Here is a 21,161-nt window from a genome sequence, read left to right as displayed (position 1 = left end):
TTGCCCTCCCTTTGCCTCTTCCCCTAAACATTCCTTATTAAGTTTTGCATAGTTCCCCCGGCCGCCTCAAATATCCATAGTACTCATGCTCTCGTTTCCCCCTTCTTATCAGTTACAAAGTCCAAGTCAACTCTCTTCAAAGCTATTCCTGTAGATTCTTGATGGCCCATCAACTAGTGGTTGAGGAATTTTAGTCTTATTGTCTCTTTAATATTTTCTCAGTTTGTGATTCTGTATGTGTGACAGCATAAGGATGTATCAGAGTGGGGTGCCTCATTTCCAACTGATTGACTCCGGTATCTCATCCCAGTCTGTGGTGGTTCAGTAGTTAATTTAGAGTGATTTTAATACCAATTAAAACATAGTTCTTTCTCCTCTGGTGAATGAGCCTTGCATCTTTGGCACTCTAGGGTGGGGTGGTGCTGATCTCTGAATGCTGTTTCAACCCTCTTCCCCTGCCCTGACCCCTTTTAAGTGCTGTTAATTTTAGCACTTAATTTATCAGGAAGGGAGGGGATGTTGATGCGTGGGATGTCATGCAGTGTCACACATAAACTGTAACCTGACCCACCCTCTGCATCCATATTTCTGTTGTTCTTCAAGGGCAAAATCTTTAAAGTTCCCTAGGAGGGTCCAGGCTCTTTAGAAACTGTGTATTTTTCCTTAGGTCAGGACCTTTACCCAAGCATCCTCAGAAACACAGGCCTTTATGCTGCTAAAATAATACTGGCTGACCCCGAGTTGTCCTGTCCAGCCATTTCTTGCTTCCTAGCAGGTTGTCTGGGAGTTTGTCTAATGACAGGAGCTACGGGAAATTTGCATTTCCACTAGGTACATTATTTACATTATTTATGTAGTTGTGTTGTTTCAGGGAAACAGTAAAAGCAGTATAAGGAAAAATAGGCATGGGAGGATTAGAGGGATCAAACAGTAAAATCTGGTGAGGTTGAAATTTGCATGCAATACTCAGGAATTTTACTCTGTAAATTGAGGCTATACCTTCATGATTGTGTATTTTCCTTTTGTACCTGATTTTTTCACACATTTTAAAGATGGATTTGTAATGAGCTGAGCCTTCGCCCAATTCTCATGGTTTTCATCCTGCTCATAATAATTTGAAGTGATCTGTTACTTATAGGATGTCTTATATATACTTCTGTAAGCATCTGTTTTCATCAGAGTAGACGTTTTGCCCGATAGATCCCACAGTTAAGCCATTTTACACCTCTGATTGTTCTTATGTTCTGTTAATGTTTTCAATCCGATTACTCTAATTATCCTAAAAATTTCCTTGGGTAGGTCCCATTAAGCTGCACCTGTAGTGCTATAGAAGTTTGGTTACAAATTTTAACACCATGGGGACATTTTCAAGATCAGTCCGCTTGCAACATTGAGGATTATATACCCTTATATACGATCACGTGGGGAGTACCCAGCTCAACTAGATCATGCCAATGACATCAGTTGTTGCCATCTCTGAGTCCCAGGGGATTCCTCCTTCCCAGTCGCTAGAGCCCAGCCTCATGCACCCAGGGAGGGGAGGTCCTCTCCTGTATAGATAATTCTGACAGGGATAAATAGTCTGCTACACCTGTTGCTGGCATAAAAATGGTTGTCCCTGTCAGTTTCTGCTGCCTTTTACTATTCCTTCCAAACACTGTCTGTTTCCACTTTCCTGGTTTTCTTATTAGTGATCCAGGAAAAGCAGATAGCATGATGCAAATAAATTACATGGATGTATGTTTCCCTCCTTCTGTGTCTCACAGCATGGCTGTAGCGTGCCTGTCAGGTCCTACTGATGCTGCTGGAGAAGCAATCAGCAAGAATTCTTTTCTCAAAGACTTGGCTGCTGCAATGGCTTTCTGTCCTCCTGTTATCCCAGGTTTAGCCAGGGAAGAAGTAAAGCACTCTTGCCTGGAGCTAGATGTCGAGGTAGTTGCTTTCTCTTAGGACCTCTTCTAAGGAAGTGCCTTGTCTTTGCCAGACTTGTCTTCCCTTTTGAATTTCCTCCTTACTACTTCCAGTCTAGCTCGGAAAGGATAAAGTTACACAGATAGAAACATCCTATGCATTACAGAATCACAGCAGTACAGAGTACTCCTGTGTTCTCGCTATATTCCACAGGAAGCTCCATTCAGTGCTGAGAGGGAGACATCCAGGAAAATGTAGATTTGAAAGGATACTCACTGAATACAAGAAGTATTTGGTTCATCTCAGTGCCATCTCTTCTGCCGCAGTCCATGGCAGAGGATTGTAGGGTGTCCTGATGATGGGCTAATGAGGTTACTGAGATTGTTTGGGAAAGGATTTCCTTGTCTGTGTGGCTTCTCAGCTGCTTGGGACAAACTCACATTTCTTTATGTACCGTGATGGCTAGAGCAACTGTTGGTTTTATGTAGAATGGGAGTCTCATCCAGATTATGGTGACTCTCACAGGTGTTTCTTCTAGACACATCATTACACTGGCATGCTCTAGGCAAATTATCAACAGCCTGCATTTCCACTACATTTATCCAAAAAAATCATATCCATGTTGAAGTTTCAGACCTTTTCCTTTTGAGATACTTAGTTGATCTGAATAAGGTTCATTACAAAATTCCTTCACATTCTTGAATCAATTAGCAGCTTTCTTGGGCAGAGAGGGAGTGCCTACTAGAAGGGTAGGTAGGGGTTAGATTTTGAGGGATAAATGGAGACCAAGAGAGATGACAGAATGCAAGGGAGTCTTTTTGTTTAAAGACCTGAACGAAATTTCATTAGGTGCCAAGACAACAATACTTCACCTTCTTTTCCATCAACATGCGGACTTTTTCAGTCTGCCTTCATATGATTAAAAGAAATTATATGACAGACACCTATAGGTATGACCACCACTTCCCATTTGTGGAAAGAAATTAAACTTTCTCTTACTATATAGTTGGTATGACTGTGGGAGACAATAAGTCATGATAGTATAAAGGGAAAAAAGAGAAGAATAGCTTTGCCCTCCAATCAAATGCGTGAGTCACTTGGACATAATTCAAATGACAGACCTACATCTAAAGTGAGGACAAGAATAAGCTCTTGCTGAGTTTCTGATCTCACAAAGCACTAGGTAGAAAATTAATTCTAGTCCTCACAGTCTGTGTGACAAGCAAGAATATCCAAAAGATGAAACAGAACTTTGATTATTTTCTTGCAGTTCAGTCTCCGTTCCTAATAATCTCCAGAAAGGTCCCTTGCGTATATGGGAGGGGAAGCATAAATTTGAGAAGAGTTTCTAATAAGAAAATAGCACGAGTTGAAAAATTAACTCAGTGGAATAGAAAAATTACAATGAATATATTTATAAATAAAAAGCAAAAGTGTCTACGTGGTCTTGGCAACAAGAAACTATAAGGGAAATGAGAAAGATTTTCTTAACAGTCATGCTGAAAATAAACCAAACTTAGGTAAACTAATCCTAAATGCAGGTTGTTCTGGTTCTACTAGTACCCAGTTAGCATTTTATGAACAGAGGTGTATTTCCAAAAGTGGTCAATACAGCTCAGAAGCGTCCCAGCTCTTCAATGTCATCATAGCCTGTATCTTCAAGAACAGGGGATGAACGTCTCTCAGTCTCAGAGGTCCTGTTTCCTGACACATTAGGACTCCAGTCTGAAAACATAAAGTGGAGAACACTCAGATAAATGTACATCCTGTATGTATTACCTTTACATGGCTATGCAGCTGGCAGCATGGGCTGTCCGTTGTCTTCTCCAGAAATTAGAACCATAGATATGCATGGCTGTGAAAGCCCTGAGAAATGTCTGTCTCTTACTGCCTCTGGCTACATGTACATGTATGCAAGGTTCAGGCTTACTGTTCCCAGAAAACAGGTTACTGATGTAACTTTAAACACGTGTAATAAAGGCAATTATTCAAAATCCCTAATTAACCCAACTCTGTTTTACTGCCTCAAGTGTTATCTGACACATTGCAAATTTAGTAGATCTGTCCTTGTCCATCCCACAAGTGTGCCCTGATCTGCCTCCTCACGGGAGAGTGCTCAGCCCATTGTTTGTGTTTGAAACCCATTAAGAGGATGTAACCCACCTTACTGACTGAGGCGTGTTGTTGCCTACAAAGGTAGGAGACTTATTATGAGATACAGGGGAAGACCATCTTGGGATTGTAGACAACTTACTATGGGCTACTTAGGGAAGGAAACAAAAGTGCAGAAAAGGAGGGATCAGTGTAGCTTGGGGAGGAACAAACATGAGAAAATAGAATGATAAGGGGATAAAGGGGGCTGGTGGCATGTAAACAGGCTGCTGGCCAGTGTGTGTGTTTGGCCATGCTCTGCATTTGATCAGCAGCATCTGTCCTGTCTTATCATCAAATCAGAATCATAGAATGGTTTAGGTTGGAAGGGACCTTAAAGATCATCTCGTTCCACCCCCCTGCCCTGGGCAGGGACACCTCCCAGTAGACCAGGTTGCTCAAAGCCCCATCCATCCTGGCCTTGAACACCTCCAGGGATGGGGCATCCACAACTTCTCTGGGCAACCTGTTCGTTCCAGGGTCTCACCACTCTCACCGTAAAAAAATTCTTCCTAATATCTAATCTAAATCTACCTGCTTTCATTTTAAAACAATTTCCCCTTGTCCTATAGCTATACTCCCTGATAAAGACTCCCTCCTCGTCTCTCCTGTAGGCCCCCTTTAACTACTGGAGTGCTGCTATAAAGGCCTCCCCGGCGCCTTCTCTTCTCCAGGCTGTACAACCCCAACTCTCAGCCTGCCTTCATAGGAGGGGTGCTCTGGCCCTCTGATCGTCTTCATGGCTCTCCTCTGGACTTTCTCCAACAGGTCCATGTCCTTCTTAAATTGGGGACTCAGAGTTGGATGCAGTACTCCAGGTGGGGTCTCACAAGAGTGGAGTAGAGGGACAAAATCACCTCCCTTGACCTGCTGGCCATGCTTCTCTTGATGCAGCCCAGGATGTGGTTGGCCTTCTGGGCTGTGAGCACATATTACCAGGTCATGCTGAGCTTCTCATCAACTGACAAGGGCTGCTCTTGATTCATTCCCCCGCAGCCTGTATTTGTGCTTGGGATTGACTCAACCCATGTGCAGGACCTTGCACTTGGCCTGGTTGAACTTCATGAGGTTCACATGTGCCCCCTTCTCAAACCTGTCAAAGTCCCTCTAGATGGCATCCCTTCCCTCCAGCATGTCGACTGCTCCACACAGCTTGGTGTCATCAGCAAACTTGCTGAGGGTGCACTCAATCCCACTGTCCACATTGACAACAAAGATGTTAAACAGCACTAGTGCCAGTAACAACCACTGAGGAACACCACTTGTCACTGGTCTCCACTTGGACATTGAGCCACTGACCGCAACACTTCGAGTGCAACTGTCCAGCCAATTCCTTATCTACTGAGTGGTCCATCTGTCAAATCCATGTCTCTCCAATTTAGAGACAAGAATGTTGTGTGGGACAGTGTCAAATGCTTTGCACAATTCCAGATAGATGATATCAGTTGCTCTTCCTCTATCCACCAACTCTGGAACCCAGTCGTGGAAGGTACGATTTGCCTTTAGTGAAGCCATGTTTGCTGTCACTGATCACCTCCTTATTTTCCATGTGCCTTAGCACAGTTTCCAGGAGGATCTGCTCCATGACCTTGCTGCGCACAGAGGTGAGACTGACAGGCCTGTAGTTCCCGGCTCTTCCTGTTTTCCCTTTTTAAAATAGGGGTTATGTTTCCCCTTTTCTGCCAGCAGGAACTTCACTAGACTGCCACGACTTCTCAAATAAAATAATCCTCTTATTAAATTCCATTTCTAACTGCTTTCCTGACTACAGGGACTCTCCATTCTGTGTGTATGTGTGTATGGAGGTCTAAGTGCCAGCAACCAGAGCTGGACCGTGAGTCAGAGGGGTCTGTGCATCTGTGGTGCCAGTAGCTGGAGAGACTGGAGTGGACAGAACTCTTAAGTGCCACCAACTGGGGTGGGACTGTGTGTCTCTTGGACTAACATGCCCAGACACCAGCAGCTAGGGCAGTTCAGGGGATCCAGGGGCTAGTTACTTGGTAGATTGCATGTCTACACCCAGTTACTGGGGGACACGTTGTGCATACATGTGGGTGTTAGGGTGCACATGGGTATGTGAAGCAACTGGAAAGCCAGGGGTTTCCAGGACCAGCTACTGGATGGAGTGTCTAAGGCCAGTTACTAGTGGAAGTATAGTGTTTGTCTACATGTGTGTGGGTGTCTGTAGGTCTGATTACCAGAAACTGGAGTGGGTCTGTGGGCCTTTAGGGTTAGTACATGCAGGTACCAGCAACTTGAGAGACCTAGGACCCAGGGGCAGCTGCTGGATAGACCATCTAAGGCCAGCTACTGGAGGGATCCATATATTGTGTGTGCTTATACATTTTCCACCAACAGGCTTTCATTCTGGTCATCCAGAGAGGGGAACAGGATGAGGCTATTGGTGCTGCTTATGCTTGAGTGCTATGTTTTCTGTCCGTGTTGACTCTCCAAGCCAGCCTTGTGTACCTGCATATATGTATTTTATGTAGGTGCATATGAGTGCATGCCTACACACATGCTCAGCCTCACTAGTGGCTGGACCTAGGGACCTCCATCAGACTACCAGATTTAGCATCCCCTAGTATCTTCTAATTTTTAGAAGGCAAACAACAGATGAGAGGGGTGAATATACCTTAACTATACACTCTTTTTGTAAACAGCAAAGTTTGTCAATACAACAGAACAGCTTTGTATGAAGTCAATAGCAAATGAGGTTCACAAAGACGGAGAATTCATTTAAGTAAGGTAGAAATGTATACAACTTTATATGTAATCTTAAAATGAATATAATCACGGGCTGTTAAAAAAAATCTCTAACGTTTTTCTAATCACTTTGAGTCCTAAAATATTTTGATTATTTTTTCATGCCTTCAGTCTGTCGGATATATTTATCACTACCCTGAAAGGTGGAGTGCAGCTGCTGATCAGGTGTTCCACAGCTATATTAAGTGCACAGAGGAAAAAAAGTCTATCTTAAATATTTTTTTTGTTAATTCTTTTTGAATTAGATGGGCCTGACAAAATTTAGTGCTAGGATAAAAACCTAGCTGAATCCATCCTCCAGGCACTATCCACTGTCTTTAAAAACTCACAGAGAACAGGCTCTGAAGGACTGGGAAAACATGAACAACGTGTATTTTTAAGATGATGTGCGCAGGAAAAGAAACAAGTTTAGGAGTTAAAGAAAGTTCAACTTCAGAAAGATATGAGAACAAATAAAGTACTTGTAAGGAGACAGAAGGATAAAAGCAGGTAGATAACAGATAATATGGATTTGTTGAAAATAAATCACACCAGATAAATCTGATTTTTCTTTTTGATTATGTAAAAGTGCTTTTATAAGGGAGTAGAGCATATTGTCACTCAGTCACAAGGTATTTTTATAAGTAAACTAGAGAAATATGTTCTAATTCAAACCTCTGTAGACTGGGTACAAATTCAGTCAAAAATGGTATTCTTCGTGTAGCTCACTGTACCAGGTAATATTTTTTGACACCCCTAGATACAACTGTGTATTTTTATTAAGTCTAAGATAAAAGACACATGTTCTTATTGCGTTTTCCAGGTGATATCATACTATACTGTAATTCAAATGATGCTGGCAAAATTTTCATGGACATAGAATGACATTTAATAAGGGCCCTTGCAAGACTACAGGTGAGGAGAGAAACAATCAGCCGCATAATTAGAAAGATTGGTGTCTAGACAATGGTAGGTAGTATTTTACAGAGCAGTATTTGAAGTTGCATTAGGCCAGACATTGAACACTCTCAGGAGTGTCATGATGTTGCAAAAAAGGGAAACATCACACTAGCATGCATAAACAGAAGGATATCCTGTAAGACATATGAAGTGGTCCTTCTGCTCACTAGTAAGGTTTTAGTACTATGCTGTACAGAAATACTGTAAAATTTTGGGTTTGAAACACTTTTTGAACAATATGGACCTACTGATGCAGCCTGAGTGAAGACATACAGAATGCGCAGAGGACTAGTCAACAAGACCTAAGTAGAAAATTGACTAATTTAGGTTGCGGCGATCTAGAGAAACAAAATACAAAGCAGAACTGAGGGGACATATGTTAACAGTCTTCAAGTACTTAAAAGGCTGTTACAAAGATGACCGCAACTCCTGTATCCCCATGGTCATTGTGATAAGTAATGATTTTAATTTGCAGCAGTGAACACTTAGGTTAGGCCACAGGCAAGAATTGTATAGCTGTAAGCAAAACACAGCATGGGTATAGATCACCTGCGGAGGTGGTGGAAACACTGCTACTGAGTGGCTGTTAGAACAGAATAACAAACATCTAACCTATACTTTCCATGTAGGTAAATAGTGTTCCTTCCTGACAGTAGTTAGATAAAACCTAGGTGATCCCTTCAGGTACCCTCCACCTTGATTTTCCCTGAGTTCAGTACAGTAACTATAGATTATCAAAACTAACAGCACTGCTCATCTGGCCTCACCTCTCCGTGAATCCTTGTTTCTGTCACTTTCTTCACTTTCTTCAGGGATCCCAATGATTTCCTGTTCATTCCGCCCAGAAAGAGAAGCATCTTTAGGTCCAGGAGCTTCTGTCACATCATCATAACCATCTTCCAGGGCATTTCCAGGCACTGGAGAGTCGTCTGGAACAGTACAGGTATTAACTATTACAGGGAGAGATCTTCCACTAGAGAAAGCAGTAGCTGATGATCCAGTGATAAGGACCTGTAATACTGGCATTATCATGATGATAATGAACAATTATAAACCAAGAATCCTCCCGAGGACTCTCAGGTATTCCAGACAGCAATTATATAGTTCCAATAATTGTTATACATTGCTGTAACAAGTAGAAAGCAAAAATCAACATGGAGGAGGGACAGGACGGGGAAGAAGATCTGTTAGGCAGTTAGTGACAGGCTTTATTGCAGAGTAAGATTCCCCATTGCATTTCATAATTGCACAGTGAAAAATTACTCCTTGTTTATCTCTGTGTAGCACCTGCTTCCTTGTCTTTTCATTACTTTAACCACCTTCTGTTAAATTTCTCTGAAATGGTCTAGCTAAGTAGGCACCCTTAGCCATTTGCTTATTGTCGTGGTTTAACCCCAACCAGCAACTAGGACCACGCAGCCACTCGCTCCTTCCACCCCTCTCCCCACCCCCCCGTAGGGCAGGGAGAAGAGGGAGAAAAGGAGGAGAAAGGGAAAAAAACTCATGGGTTGAGAGAAAGACTGTTTTAATAGAACAGCAACGGAAGAGGAAAATAACAATAATAACAATGGTAGAAGAATGTACACAAAAAAGTGATACAACACAAGTCACTCTCACCACTGATGATCGGTTGCCTAGCCCATGCTGAGCACTGATCACAGACTCATGCCCCAGGCCAACCCCCATTTATATACCGAGCATGACGTCTATAGTATGAAATATTTCTGTGTCTATTCGCCCTCTCAGTTTCTTTGGGAAGCTGAAAAAGTCCTTCACTAATGTGAACATTACTTAACAACATCTAAAACAATATGTACTGTCAACATTCTTCTCATACTAAATCCAAACCATAGCAGCTACTAGGAAGAAAATTATCTCTATCCCAGACGAAACCAGGACACCTACGTGCATGTGGCTACAAACTTAGGCCAAACCTTTGGAGAAAAAAAGATGCAGTTCTGCTTTTCTTCTTCAGGCTGAACAACCCCAACTCTCTCCGCCTTTCTTCACAGGAGAGGTGTTCCAGCCCTCTGATCATTTTTGTGGCCCTTCTCTGGACCTGCTCCAACAGGTCCATGTCTTTCCTGTACTGAGGACTCCAGAGCTGGATGCAGTACTCCAGGTAGGGTCTCACAAGAGCAGAGCAGAGGGGAAGAATCACCTCCATCAACCTGCTGGCCCAGGATATGATTGGCTTTCTGGGCTGTGAGCACACATTGCTGGCTCATGTCCAATTTGTCACCCACCAGTATTCCCAAGTCCTTCTCATCAGGGCTGCTCTCAATCCATTCATCTGCCACTCTGTACGGATCCTGGGGATTACCCAGACCCAGGTGCAGGACCTTGCACTTGGCCTTGTTGAACTTCATGAGGTGAGGTTCATATTCATCCATTTCTCAAACCTCTCAAGGTCCCCCTGGACAGCATCCCTTCCCTCAAGTGTATCACCTGCAGTGCTCAGCTTGGTGTCATCTGCAAACTTGCTGAGGGTGCACTCAATCCCACTACCTCTGTCATTAATAAGGATATTGAACAGTACTGGTCCCAGTATGGGCCCCTGAGGGACACCACTTGTTACTGATGTTCGTTTTGACATTGAGCCTTTGACTGCAGCTCTTTGGATGCGGCCATCCATCCAATTCCTTAGCCATTCATCAAACTCAGTTTTGTGAGTAGCCAGCTCTCTGATTCCTCAGGTGCAGCCAGCTCTGTGGTCTGTACTTAACTGGAAGCCATCCCTCAGAGAATATTAGTTTTCACTGTTTTATAGTATATACACACATGGACATACATATAATATGTATATAAAATTAAGTCAATCAAAGCACTCCTATTTCATTTTTTACCTAGTACTCAATATTCAATCTGAATAAGAAAAAGAAATCTTATTTGGAATAATTATCTTCTTGATGAACATTTCAAAGCAAGTAAGGAAAAGAAAAGCTTCTAGCTTGACTTTAAATAAAAAAAAAAAACCTTAATAGAAAAAAAACCCAACAGAAACAAAATTAAAGACATAGCACAGCAGAGAGTTAGGGATATGGGCAGCTGAGGTCCAAACCTGCTTGTGCCTTTGACATTTGAACTCTGAGACTACGCAATAGCTAAGAGCTATGATCAGCTCTAGAAAATGAAATGCTTCTTCAAACACTTGCTCTTGCTCAGCTTTTTCAAATTAAAAAAAACAACCAACATCTGGCAAACTGCATTTTCTTCACATCAGTCAGATTAAAATTCCCTAATCAACTCCAATGATATGCCAATGTTCTTATTTGGAGGATGTTTTTCCTCTGTCTTAATTCTCCCCATTTATCTCAGAAAAGAAGCAACATCTTACAAGCTGTTACAGTTGCAATTTCTGGGGGAAGCAGTTGTCAAATTGTTGGATTCATGTGACTGGGTCTTGTGAAGAGTGCAGTAATACCAGAAAACATTTATTTTTGACTTCTCATACAGAAGAGAAGGCTGGCTCTTGTATACGAGGTTGTATGACATTCTTCCACCACAAGAGTTAAACGGAAGTTTTTGTTTCACATCAAAACATCAGTAGCGGACATGAAGTGCAGCAAGAAAAAAGTTTAATCACCAATAATGCTTTGGAAATAGAAAACTACCCTGATTTTGTGTCTCTTTCTTTGTGGGATACCCATCTTCCATTACCTTGAGTTGCTCCAGGACCATTTTCTGCGTCACTGTCCTCGCTATAAAACTGTGCCTTTGTTTTTGAACTCTCTGAATAAGAATCTAGGCAAATGAGAAAGAGTATGATATCAGATTAAACTCTCCTTAGCTGCTAAGGAAAAGAGTAGGCTACAGTAATACCACTCAAGTCAAGAAGATTCTTGGGTAGTCAGTATTACTCCTGCAAGGTAAAGGGCTTACAGAATCCCTCAGGGGCCCCATAACACCTCTCCATGGCTCATGGGGGAGGCAAGCCATGAAGGGAGGAAAGCAGTTGACAGGAGGAAGCCTACAGAGACACATAGCTGCTGGGAGGGAGATCCACATTATTCCTTTACTTGTTTATGCTTGCAATAATTGCAGAAAAAGCATTTTTCCTTTCCTTTTTTTTGGGGGTGGGGTGGGGTGGGGGGGGTGGCGTTGTTTGGTTGCTTGACCTATACTGATCTATGCCGTATGGCTGCAGTGAGGACAGCACAGAATGATTTGTCCCTAGGAGAGGAACTGGCAGGGTCCAGTTGTCCAGTGGGCAGGAAACCCCTCTCCTCAAATGTAGGCATTTTCCATTTCCCAGTAGATTTGGGAGTTGCAAAGTATCAGATTGGGATCTGGGCCACCAGGAGGAATTAGCCTCAGTTATTTTCCTTTGACAAGAACAAGACATACAGACCTGCGAGGCCAGTCATGCTCTGCTTTTCCCTCATCAGGTTGTAGTCGATCTCTTCATAGACAGCCTCAGAGAAGGGGTCATAGGATATTCTGGAGCCTGAAAGTAAAAGGAGATGGTCACTCACACAGTCTCTGCTCATGCTCAGGCTGGGGTCATTAAGAAGAAGAGTGACCTGAATGGGTCTACATAGCCTGGCTGGTACCCAGAAAGTTACTGAGAGGTGCTGGCTGAGGATAAGCACTGCTGGGATCTTTCTCTGCCAGATGGTAAGTGAAAATCTCAGGGTGGCAGCAGATGCCATTCATCTCAGTCACCTATCCCCCCAGCCTCTCCAGCCAACTAAACACTCTCCAGCCATGTCAAGGAGGCATTTCATACCAGTCCTGAGGGACCTACCTCTCTGCTGTGCCCTGGCACTTCGGATCTGTCCAGCAAGAATGGCAAGGACCAGGCAGAGAACAGCCCCCAGTATAATGCAGAGGATGACAGGCACTGACATTCTTGTAGGGTCTGTTGCAGAGCGACGGGGAGGATCTGAATGGAAATGAAGAAGCAACAGGTAGAGAATCAGGTGACCCAAAGGGCTGTTCCTCTGTAGCCTCCTGCTGTGCCCATGCTAGCACCAGTTGTGGGTCCTGCTCAAGCAGCCAGAATTCAGCAGCTGGGGATAGTGCCACTTGGCTCTCCTTTACTAAAGGCTATGGGAGATGCTTTCTGATAAGCTGGAATAAACTGCTGATTTACCTGCTATGCAGTATTGGGGACATTAAATCGTCATTTGGTGAGAGAAAGAAAGGGGGAAGAAGGAATATTTTACCTGCTCTAGTGGGTGGTGCTGTTGTTTCCGTGATACCTGCAAAAGGAATACGAGTCTAGATTAAGGAAGAGACAAGTGTGAAAAATAGGGAGAACATCTCCACATCATTTGTGAGGCTCCTGCAGTCAAAATTATGAAGGCACTAGTCACTGGGCTGTACAGCTGACATAACGTTCCTCTATCCACCTCCTTCCCAGATCTGTGTAATGAACCAAAGTATCAGTCACTAACCGGAGCAATTCACAGCAGCATCTTCCTTATGATCACAGTTTTTGCCGAACAAGGGCTTGGCAGGACAGTCCCAAAGAGACAGCTCTGTTCCTTTACAGTGCACCTTCTCCAACCAGATGGGACCAGTCCCTTCTCCAAAGGCAGCTTCACTCAGAGCAGATACCGCAGATCCACAACCCAGCTGCCTGCATACAACATTAGCATCCGCCACGTCCCAGGAATCATCACAGACTGTTCCCCAAGAACCGTGGTGCCAAATCTCCACTCTGCCTGAACATCCATCCTCTCCTCCTATGACACGTAACTTCTCCCTGTCTGCAAAACACAGAAACCTTCTGTATTGCTGAAACCATAGGAATGCCCGCAGGGACAAATAAGGAGAAACAAAGAGGTATAGGTACCTGAACAACTTGTAGAGTTTGGACACTCAGTAAATGTGGCTGGAGATGTCTCTTTTCTTCCTGCAGAATTTAAATACTGAAGTAAATTGATTATTCTCTGAAAAGACCAAGGGAATATAAAATACCTGAAAATTAATCAATTAATTTTTTTCCTATTATATATATATATGGCCTCTTTAGTACTTGGTGGATCGCTGTTTGGCTATTGCTGTGAATTAAATAATCTTCCTGATGACTGTGCTTTCTTTATTCTTGTGTGAAGCAGATGCAATCCCTTCCAGGAGGTCTGAATGCCATCTAGAATTCATTTATGTTATAGTGGGAACCCACAGGTATGAAATATTGTTACAAGAGTAGGCATTAGAAATGGACCTTTAGAACTGAACTAATTCATATATTTGTCCGTGACTGTATGCATGCATGTGCATACATGTACATGTGCACTGATGTGCCTCCATCCATGTAGAAACACATACATGCCTCTATACTTATTGAGAAGTCTGACCCTAACTCAGATCTCACAGACTGACTGCGTATCATAGATTTTTGCTTTGAAAATATGCAATGGCACCATCCTATCAGGGACTTCCTTGGGATTTCCACTGGGTAACTGCACTCGTTGACACTAATGTAATTTTAATTCACTCGTCTACATCAAGGATATAGACAAAGAAAAATGTTTCTGCCATTTGCATGAAACCAGAAATAATATATGCCAGATAACAAATGAACATGAGGTAATTACTACAATGTCCATATATGCATTCATAGGTTTATGTATATGTCTGAGTAGTCCTGTACAGATGCATTTCTAATTACCAGTGCAAGAAATATGGGTCTCTTCTGCTCGGTTATCACATGACTGAGGATCCCAGGGGTCTGACTGACATTGCCAGAGAGAGCTATGTTGCTCAGTACACTCAACGTGGTCCAGCCATGTGGGCCCAGAACCTCTGCCATATTTGAAGTCTCTTGCAATTTCCCCACCATCTCCGCAGTTCAGGTGTTTGCACACAGTTATTGCAGTGAGTTGAGACATACGATTGGAGCAAACACTCCCCCATGTCCCATTGTAGAAAACTTCTAGGCGCCCAGCACAGTCATCGCCATTCACCAGCCTCAGAGCCAGGAACTCTAGGAGTGAAGACACAAAAATGGAATTAGAGGGGCCTGACTCTGCTAGGAACTTGGTTGTGATGAGTGAAATCCAGAATATGCTAACAATCCTGTTCATCACTCTGAATGAGGAAGTTCCAGAGGAAACCACTACAAAAACACTTAAACCCAAAAATTGTACAGTGGTCCTTTCTGGTTAGCCAGCATTCACATAAACAAAGAACAGTGATGGGCACACCCCACAGTTGCAGGCGTATTTCTTTGGTATGTTGAAGCATAAGTGCCATATGCTTGTCTGATTTGTTGAAATTTTGCTGTGCAATGACTTGTTTACAATAATTTCAGAGCCTGCTGGAATGGCTCCTCTGCAGAAGCACAGGGCACCCCTGCAGCCTCCGGTGACTGAAACCCTGCCAGTTATAGCTGATGCATTTCAGCTATCACCTCTGTGAAACACCTATTTAAGAGTAGTGTTTGAATATACATTCATTATAAACGCTACCATCATCATAATCATAAAATAATTCATCATTATAATAAAAAATCATAAATATAAACTCTCCCCTTAGTCTCAGACCATAGACATTGACATTGTAACAATGTGCACATATAGTCCTCTCATTTTGGGAACCACATTATAGGAGTTAACATCATACCAATCTCAACATGTAATTATTACAAAATTCAGACCTTGTGCCTGAAACACACATGAACAAGAATGTAGTTTATGAAGTAAAGTAAGATTACTCCTTTCTACTTACTTGATGTAAAGACAGACATTTCATTGTTCTTTTTCCAAAGACTAACCAGTAAGTAAACCCTTGCTCTTCAAACAATAGACACTACTTTCTTAGGGATTTAAACTGTTGCAGGCTTCTCAATCCGACCATTCTCAGGGCTGGCTGGTAGTTTATCACCCAGTTGAGCTCAGATTTTGTTTTGGGCTGCTATGATGAGCTCCTGGTTCTAGGTTAGCTAGGCACGCAGCTTCTTGGAGGTGTGGAAGGTGAGGATGTCATACATTCCCTGATATACCCTTTCCATAGTGTTTTTATCATAGGTTTAAGTAAACCATTGCACAGCTCTACTTTTCCAGCTACCTGGTGATGTACCCGCTCTACTCGTTCTTGAACAGTTGTATTTTTGTAATGGCTTACATTGTCTGATTCCTGCCCAAGCAGCATTCCATGGTGCCAACAGATATGTTTGTTTATTCCTTCTAGGGTGCTACCTGCGTTTGCTGTCTGAGTGGGGAAAGCTTCTAGCCACCCTTGTGATGTTCTACTACTACAAGAACATAGCATCTGCCAGTGGTCCTGGGGAGGAAGGGGTTGGTCTATATAATCCACTTGCCAGGCATCTCCAAACACTCATTTCTTTCACTGTGCATACTGTTTAATCATTCACAGCGTATATTGTGTTATTCCACAGACATCACACAGCCTAATTTCTTGCATTGTATCAGTGGGGATGTGCTGATCAACTATGCTTGTTGTCAAGAGAGAGCAAGAGGCTGTCCAAACAAGTCTCCACTATTCTCTGCTTCCCCTTCATGTAACCCTCCCCTTTCAACCCACAGGCTCAGAAAATGATTCTCTGAACAAACCTGAGCACAGGACTCCAGCATCCTCTTTGTGTTGGCAGTTGTGCTGACCCCATGCCCTAGAGGGACATGCCCAGAGATCAGATTCAGCCCCAGTGCAGTTCACATCATCCAGCCAGATCTGTCCAGAGCCTTCGCCATAATGAGCAGAGGCAAATGCCTTGATGGCATGTCCACATCCTAGCTGTTTACAAACAACATTAGCATCTGATAGATCCCACTTGTCATCGCAGATGGTGCCCCAGATGCCATCATGATAAAGCTCCACTCTGCCAGCACAGCGATTTGTTCCATTCACCAGCCTGATCTGTCTGCTACCTGCAGGAAGAAAACCCAGCTGTCAACATGCCATATAATGATAATGCACAGGTCAGCGTAATGGCTGTACATTTAAAGCGCTTTTAAGGCAGCATGTTCTTGTTATATTCCAGTTCTTCTGTTACGGTTTCTTGGGCAGAACTAATGTGATGCTAAAACATCATAAAGGGAAAGGACTACTCCTGCATCAGGTAAATGTTCGAATAATTCCTCTGACAAGTTGCAAACAAGGAGTGTCTAGTCATACTAAGTATATGTGGAGATCATGTTATCTTATAAAGCCTGAGAAGCTGTTTTCTATCTAAACTCATTTTGTTAGACAGAGACAGTTTCTGTTACCGATGGGTTACAAAATAAGAGTAGAAACAGTTCTAATTTACTTTAAAAAGGCCGCAGATATCTATAAATATAGAAATGTCACAAAATAAAACCTATTTAATTCCCAAGTGACAGTCAGAATGAGTGGCAGCCATGGCCAAATTACTGTTCTTATGACTTCTGTATTCTATTATTTCTTTATGATTCTGTGAGATAAATTTTTTAAGAAAATCAGATGAAGAAAGCATTATGTGAATTACACTTGCTTCCTTAACTATCATTTGTCCCATAGAGTATTCAAGCAGGTGGGTATCACAAGCTCAGGCCCATGCCTATTTAAGATCTGGCGAGACCACAGCACACGATGGGCTAGAGGAAGCATTCTCTTGCTTTCGCACAATAACTCACCTGAGCAAATCACACCAACATCTTCAGCAACTCCCATTGGCACTGTCTGAGAATGGGAGGTCTTACAGAGCATCAGCTGAGTCTCATTTCCAGCACACTGGACACTTCTTAAGCCCACAAGGCCCGTGCCTCGCTCAGACCTTGGAAGGTAATAGGCTTTCTCGGCATGTCCACATTGGAGCTGTCTGCATACCACATGAGCATCCTTAATGTTCCAGTCATCATCCAGGACTCTGCTCCACGTGCCATGGAGAGCGATCTCAACTCGCCCGTTGCAGCGGCTCTCACCACCTGACAGTCTGACTGTTTCAGCAAGACCTGGGCTCAAGACAGTTGAAAAATATATTGAATAACATCTACTGCTCTTACTGCAGGAGAAATAACATGCAGGAGAGAGATGGAAGACAGATTTCTGTGTTGGTAAAAAAAAAAATTCTCACCACTGGTTAAGGAGACAGCCTCTGTTAAAGCTTTCTCTGCTTTCATGTACACAAGACTCTGCAATGGGAAGTGAGAAAGGCTTCCCCAGCTCAAAGACTAGATCCTGTGAGGGGTCAGGCACATCTAAACAATGATGTGAATCCCTTTACTTAATGAAGTTTTTATGCCGAAACAAAGGTTGGAGAGGTGGGGGAAAGGAAAGAGCATTAGAGACAGGCTGACATACCCGACTTACTTGGCAGAGTGAGATCACTAATGCTGCTTTTGTCTGAAGTTGCACTACCCATAAAAGGCCACTCCTGACTTACCTGAGCAAATAACAGTGGCTGCATCTCCAGCTGAACAGCTTGGATTGCCCAAAGTCACCTGAGCGCAATCCCACAGGCAGGACTCTGTCCCTTCACAGTGAAAAGCATCTCTCCATACAGGCCCGTTCCCGTCCACAAAACGGTCTCCTGTCTGGATTGACTTTGCATAGCCACAGTTCAGCTGATGGCAGAGAACACTGGCAGCTTGCAAATTCCAGTGGGAGCGGCAGAGTCTTCCCCATGTGTCTCCGTGGCGGATCTCCACTCTGCCAGAGCATGTGGTGCCATTCACTAACCTGCTCCCTGGGCACCCTGAATATAAGAGAAAGTGAGTACTGAGATGTCATGTTCATAACTGCTCATGGGCATGACCTGAAAGTGACTGGGAAATGGGAATGAGTTTTCCTTAGCATTCAGTAGTAAAAATGACTCCACTGGGCCACTGGGACTTCCATACTCATAACTAGACTTTAGTCCCCCTTATTTTACTAAGAAGAATGACTAAAAATAAGGATCCGGTCCCCTTTGCAATTATTAAATTCAAGAAACTAGGTTTCTTGGAACCAATAGACCTGAATTGTTCTGACCAGCCTCACTTGCGGCCTCCAGCTATGCATCTTACTGGACCAGGCCTTCAGTCTGTGAGTGGTGTCACTGTCTCCAGTCTTGTCTCCTGCTTCTCCTGACTACTCTCCAGTTGGAGCCTACATCTGATTGATTACTTTGCCTTGTCTGAAACTGTCCATAGACCTTGTTGTCAGTACCTTCCTCTGTGCAGATGCTTTGGATTGTGCCTTGATGGGTAAGGGCACCGCCTGTGTTGTCCTCACCCTCTGCCCCCAGCTCATCCTACCTTGTGGAGCAGCCCTGTTCCTGCTGTTCCCTGTCACTAGGAGCATTTCACAGAGAGCAGCCTTGTGGTACAGGTGAAGTGCAGCCTCAAATACTGGAAATGCCTGTAGCAGCAGACAAAAGACAGAGCTTGGCTCCACAGGCTCCCTCTGGATTTGGGTCCATATTTTTCCTCAAAGATGGAGTTTTCCAGTTCTCCTCTTAGACCTTCCCGCTGCTTACCTGAACATATCACATGAGCGTCTTTTCCAGCAGGGCATTCATCATGACGAAGCACACTCACAGGACAGGCTGTCAGGCCTGAGCCATTCTCCTTGCAGCTGAATGTCCCATTCCAGACAGATTCATTTTCTTTCCTGAAGGACTGTCCACCTGGTATTAGCAGGGCAACTCCACAGTCCAGCTGCTGGCAGAGGGCATTGGCAGCTGGTAGATCCCACAGGTAGTCACACAGGGTTCCCCACGTGCCTCCATGAAGAAGCTCTACTCTTCCTGAACATGTGGTACTGCCATTTGCCAGCCTGTACCCACCATAGCCTGCAGAAAGAATAAAGGAACTCAGAAGTTACTTTTTTTTTTTTTGGTGATATTGTATTGAAATTTGTAAGAAAGATCTAGCTGCAAGGGACTAGCTGCAAGGAACTAGCACTCACTATGTCTCAGGGAAGCATGTTAGACCAGGATGCTCATAAGCCAGCTCTGAAAAAAAAAGTCATTGTTGTCCATGTTGTAGCCTGCACTTGCTCATAAGCCAGCTCTGAAAAAAAAAAGAAGTCATTATGGTCCATGTTGTAGCCTGCACTACATGACTAAAAGTCTTTTGACTCTTTAAGTTCAGTCTTTCTTCCTCTGCTCTGCTCTCTCCTCCCCCCACAATACTGCTGCTACCCTGCAACACCTTCCCTTGCACAGGCAGTTCCAGTGTTGCCTTGCACTGGAGCATGTGAGAAACTCAGAATAGGAGCTACTAGTAGCACTCTCTCAGTCATCTCACGTTACCCGGTAAGCAGCGACTGTAGTGTGCAGTTCTCAACTTTCATCCATGCCACAGCGTAAGGTTCTGAACACAACAGGCCATGCTCATCAGCATATTCACAGTAATGTAAGTGCAGCATGGGTAGGACTGTTGTCCTACTGGCAGCTCCGTGGAGTCCCTCTATTTTCTTACACAGTTACTTCTTACCCTTGCCTGGTCCTTGCATCATACACCCCCAATGAGACCTGGATTTCTGCTCTCAGCTGTGACTCTTGCAAGATGGAGGCAGGAGCCAAGACCTGTCAGTTACTGATGCCTTAACTGGGCTGTTTGGTGACCACAGCTCCCCAACCAGCACTCCAGGTAGCCATGGCCAGTGGGACAGTGTCCAAGGCAGTCTTGAAACGGGCTACAGCCCTTTGACTGGGGAGTAGACGTGAACTGCAGTCCTTTCCAGGCTTGTTTTATGACAGGGTGTTGCCAGCAGCTCTGCCCCATGTTCAGTTTGCCCCTTTTGATTTGTGCCCTCAGGAAAAAAAGTTGTGTTTGCTAGGTTCCATCACTTTAGTAGTGGGTGGCAATAAGTTAGCGGTATTTGTAGCCCCCAGCAGTCTTGACTCTATGGAGTTCTTAAATAATCTTACTTGGCAGTCACAACTAAAGCCATCCAGGCCTCTGACAACTTTTTCTTTTCTTTTTTATAATAATTTAAATTTTTAACTTGTCCCTCCTTTGACTTTTTGGAGGTATGGTACCTCTCAGGGTTTTATAATTAGCTAAAGTGCCAGGGATTAACATACACACTGGCAGCACAGAAAATAAGTTCATTTCTCGATGTTCCTGCCTGTCTAGTTTGGCCATTTTTCCTTTTATGTATATGAGAAAGACATGGAAGGAATTCTCAGCACTATTGAGTGCATACCTCTAGTAGTATAAAAGAAATTACAGCCCTTTTGAGATCCACATCCTTGGTGCAGAAGTGAAGTGGTTAGAACAGCCCATGTTAAATACAGACTCTTGGTAGAGTAAATGAGAGATTGTGGGGCTGCTCTGCATTGCTTCCTGGCCTTTTCTGGATGGCTCGAAGTGTGATAGGGGAAGCACTGAAGAACCCTGAGGACCACAGAAATATACAGAGGCCCTGAACTATGGGTTGACAGGAAGAAGACATATAGGACACATGTAAATTACGTCCATCAGTCCAAAGTCTCACCTGAACACAAAACAGCGGCATCATGAGAGCATGTCTTACTA

General features: G+C 43.6%; 1 protein-coding gene across 1 annotated transcript in view; it reads right to left on the bottom strand.

Moving 5' to 3' along the window:
• Positions 1-3,526: 3,526 nt before the first annotated feature.
• Positions 3,527-21,161, bottom strand: part of CD163 (CD163 molecule) — a 41,964-nt gene continuing 24,329 nt past the window's right edge. Inside the window, exons 3-14 of the mRNA XM_009892765.1 lie at positions 19,154-19,468; positions 18,080-18,391; positions 17,331-17,648; positions 16,290-16,604; positions 14,387-14,701; positions 13,167-13,481; positions 12,936-12,971; positions 12,515-12,652; positions 12,119-12,214; positions 11,428-11,511; positions 8,535-8,696; positions 3,527-3,636 (exon numbers count right to left, since the gene is read on the bottom strand). Coding sequence (XP_009891067.1) covers positions 3,527-3,636; positions 8,535-8,696; positions 11,428-11,511; positions 12,119-12,214; positions 12,515-12,652; positions 12,936-12,971; positions 13,167-13,481; positions 14,387-14,701; positions 16,290-16,604; positions 17,331-17,648; positions 18,080-18,391; positions 19,154-19,468 — 2,516 coding nt within the window. The remainder of the gene's footprint in view (positions 3,637-8,534; positions 8,697-11,427; positions 11,512-12,118; positions 12,215-12,514; positions 12,653-12,935; positions 12,972-13,166; positions 13,482-14,386; positions 14,702-16,289; positions 16,605-17,330; positions 17,649-18,079; positions 18,392-19,153; positions 19,469-21,161) is intronic.

This window comes from Charadrius vociferus, unplaced genomic scaffold (assembly GCF_000708025.1).
Source record: "Charadrius vociferus isolate BGI_N301 unplaced genomic scaffold, ASM70802v2 scaffold301, whole genome shotgun sequence".
Classification (NCBI taxonomy): domain Eukaryota; kingdom Metazoa; phylum Chordata; class Aves; order Charadriiformes; family Charadriidae; genus Charadrius; species Charadrius vociferus.
This window is presented reverse-complemented; position numbering and strand designations above follow the sequence as displayed.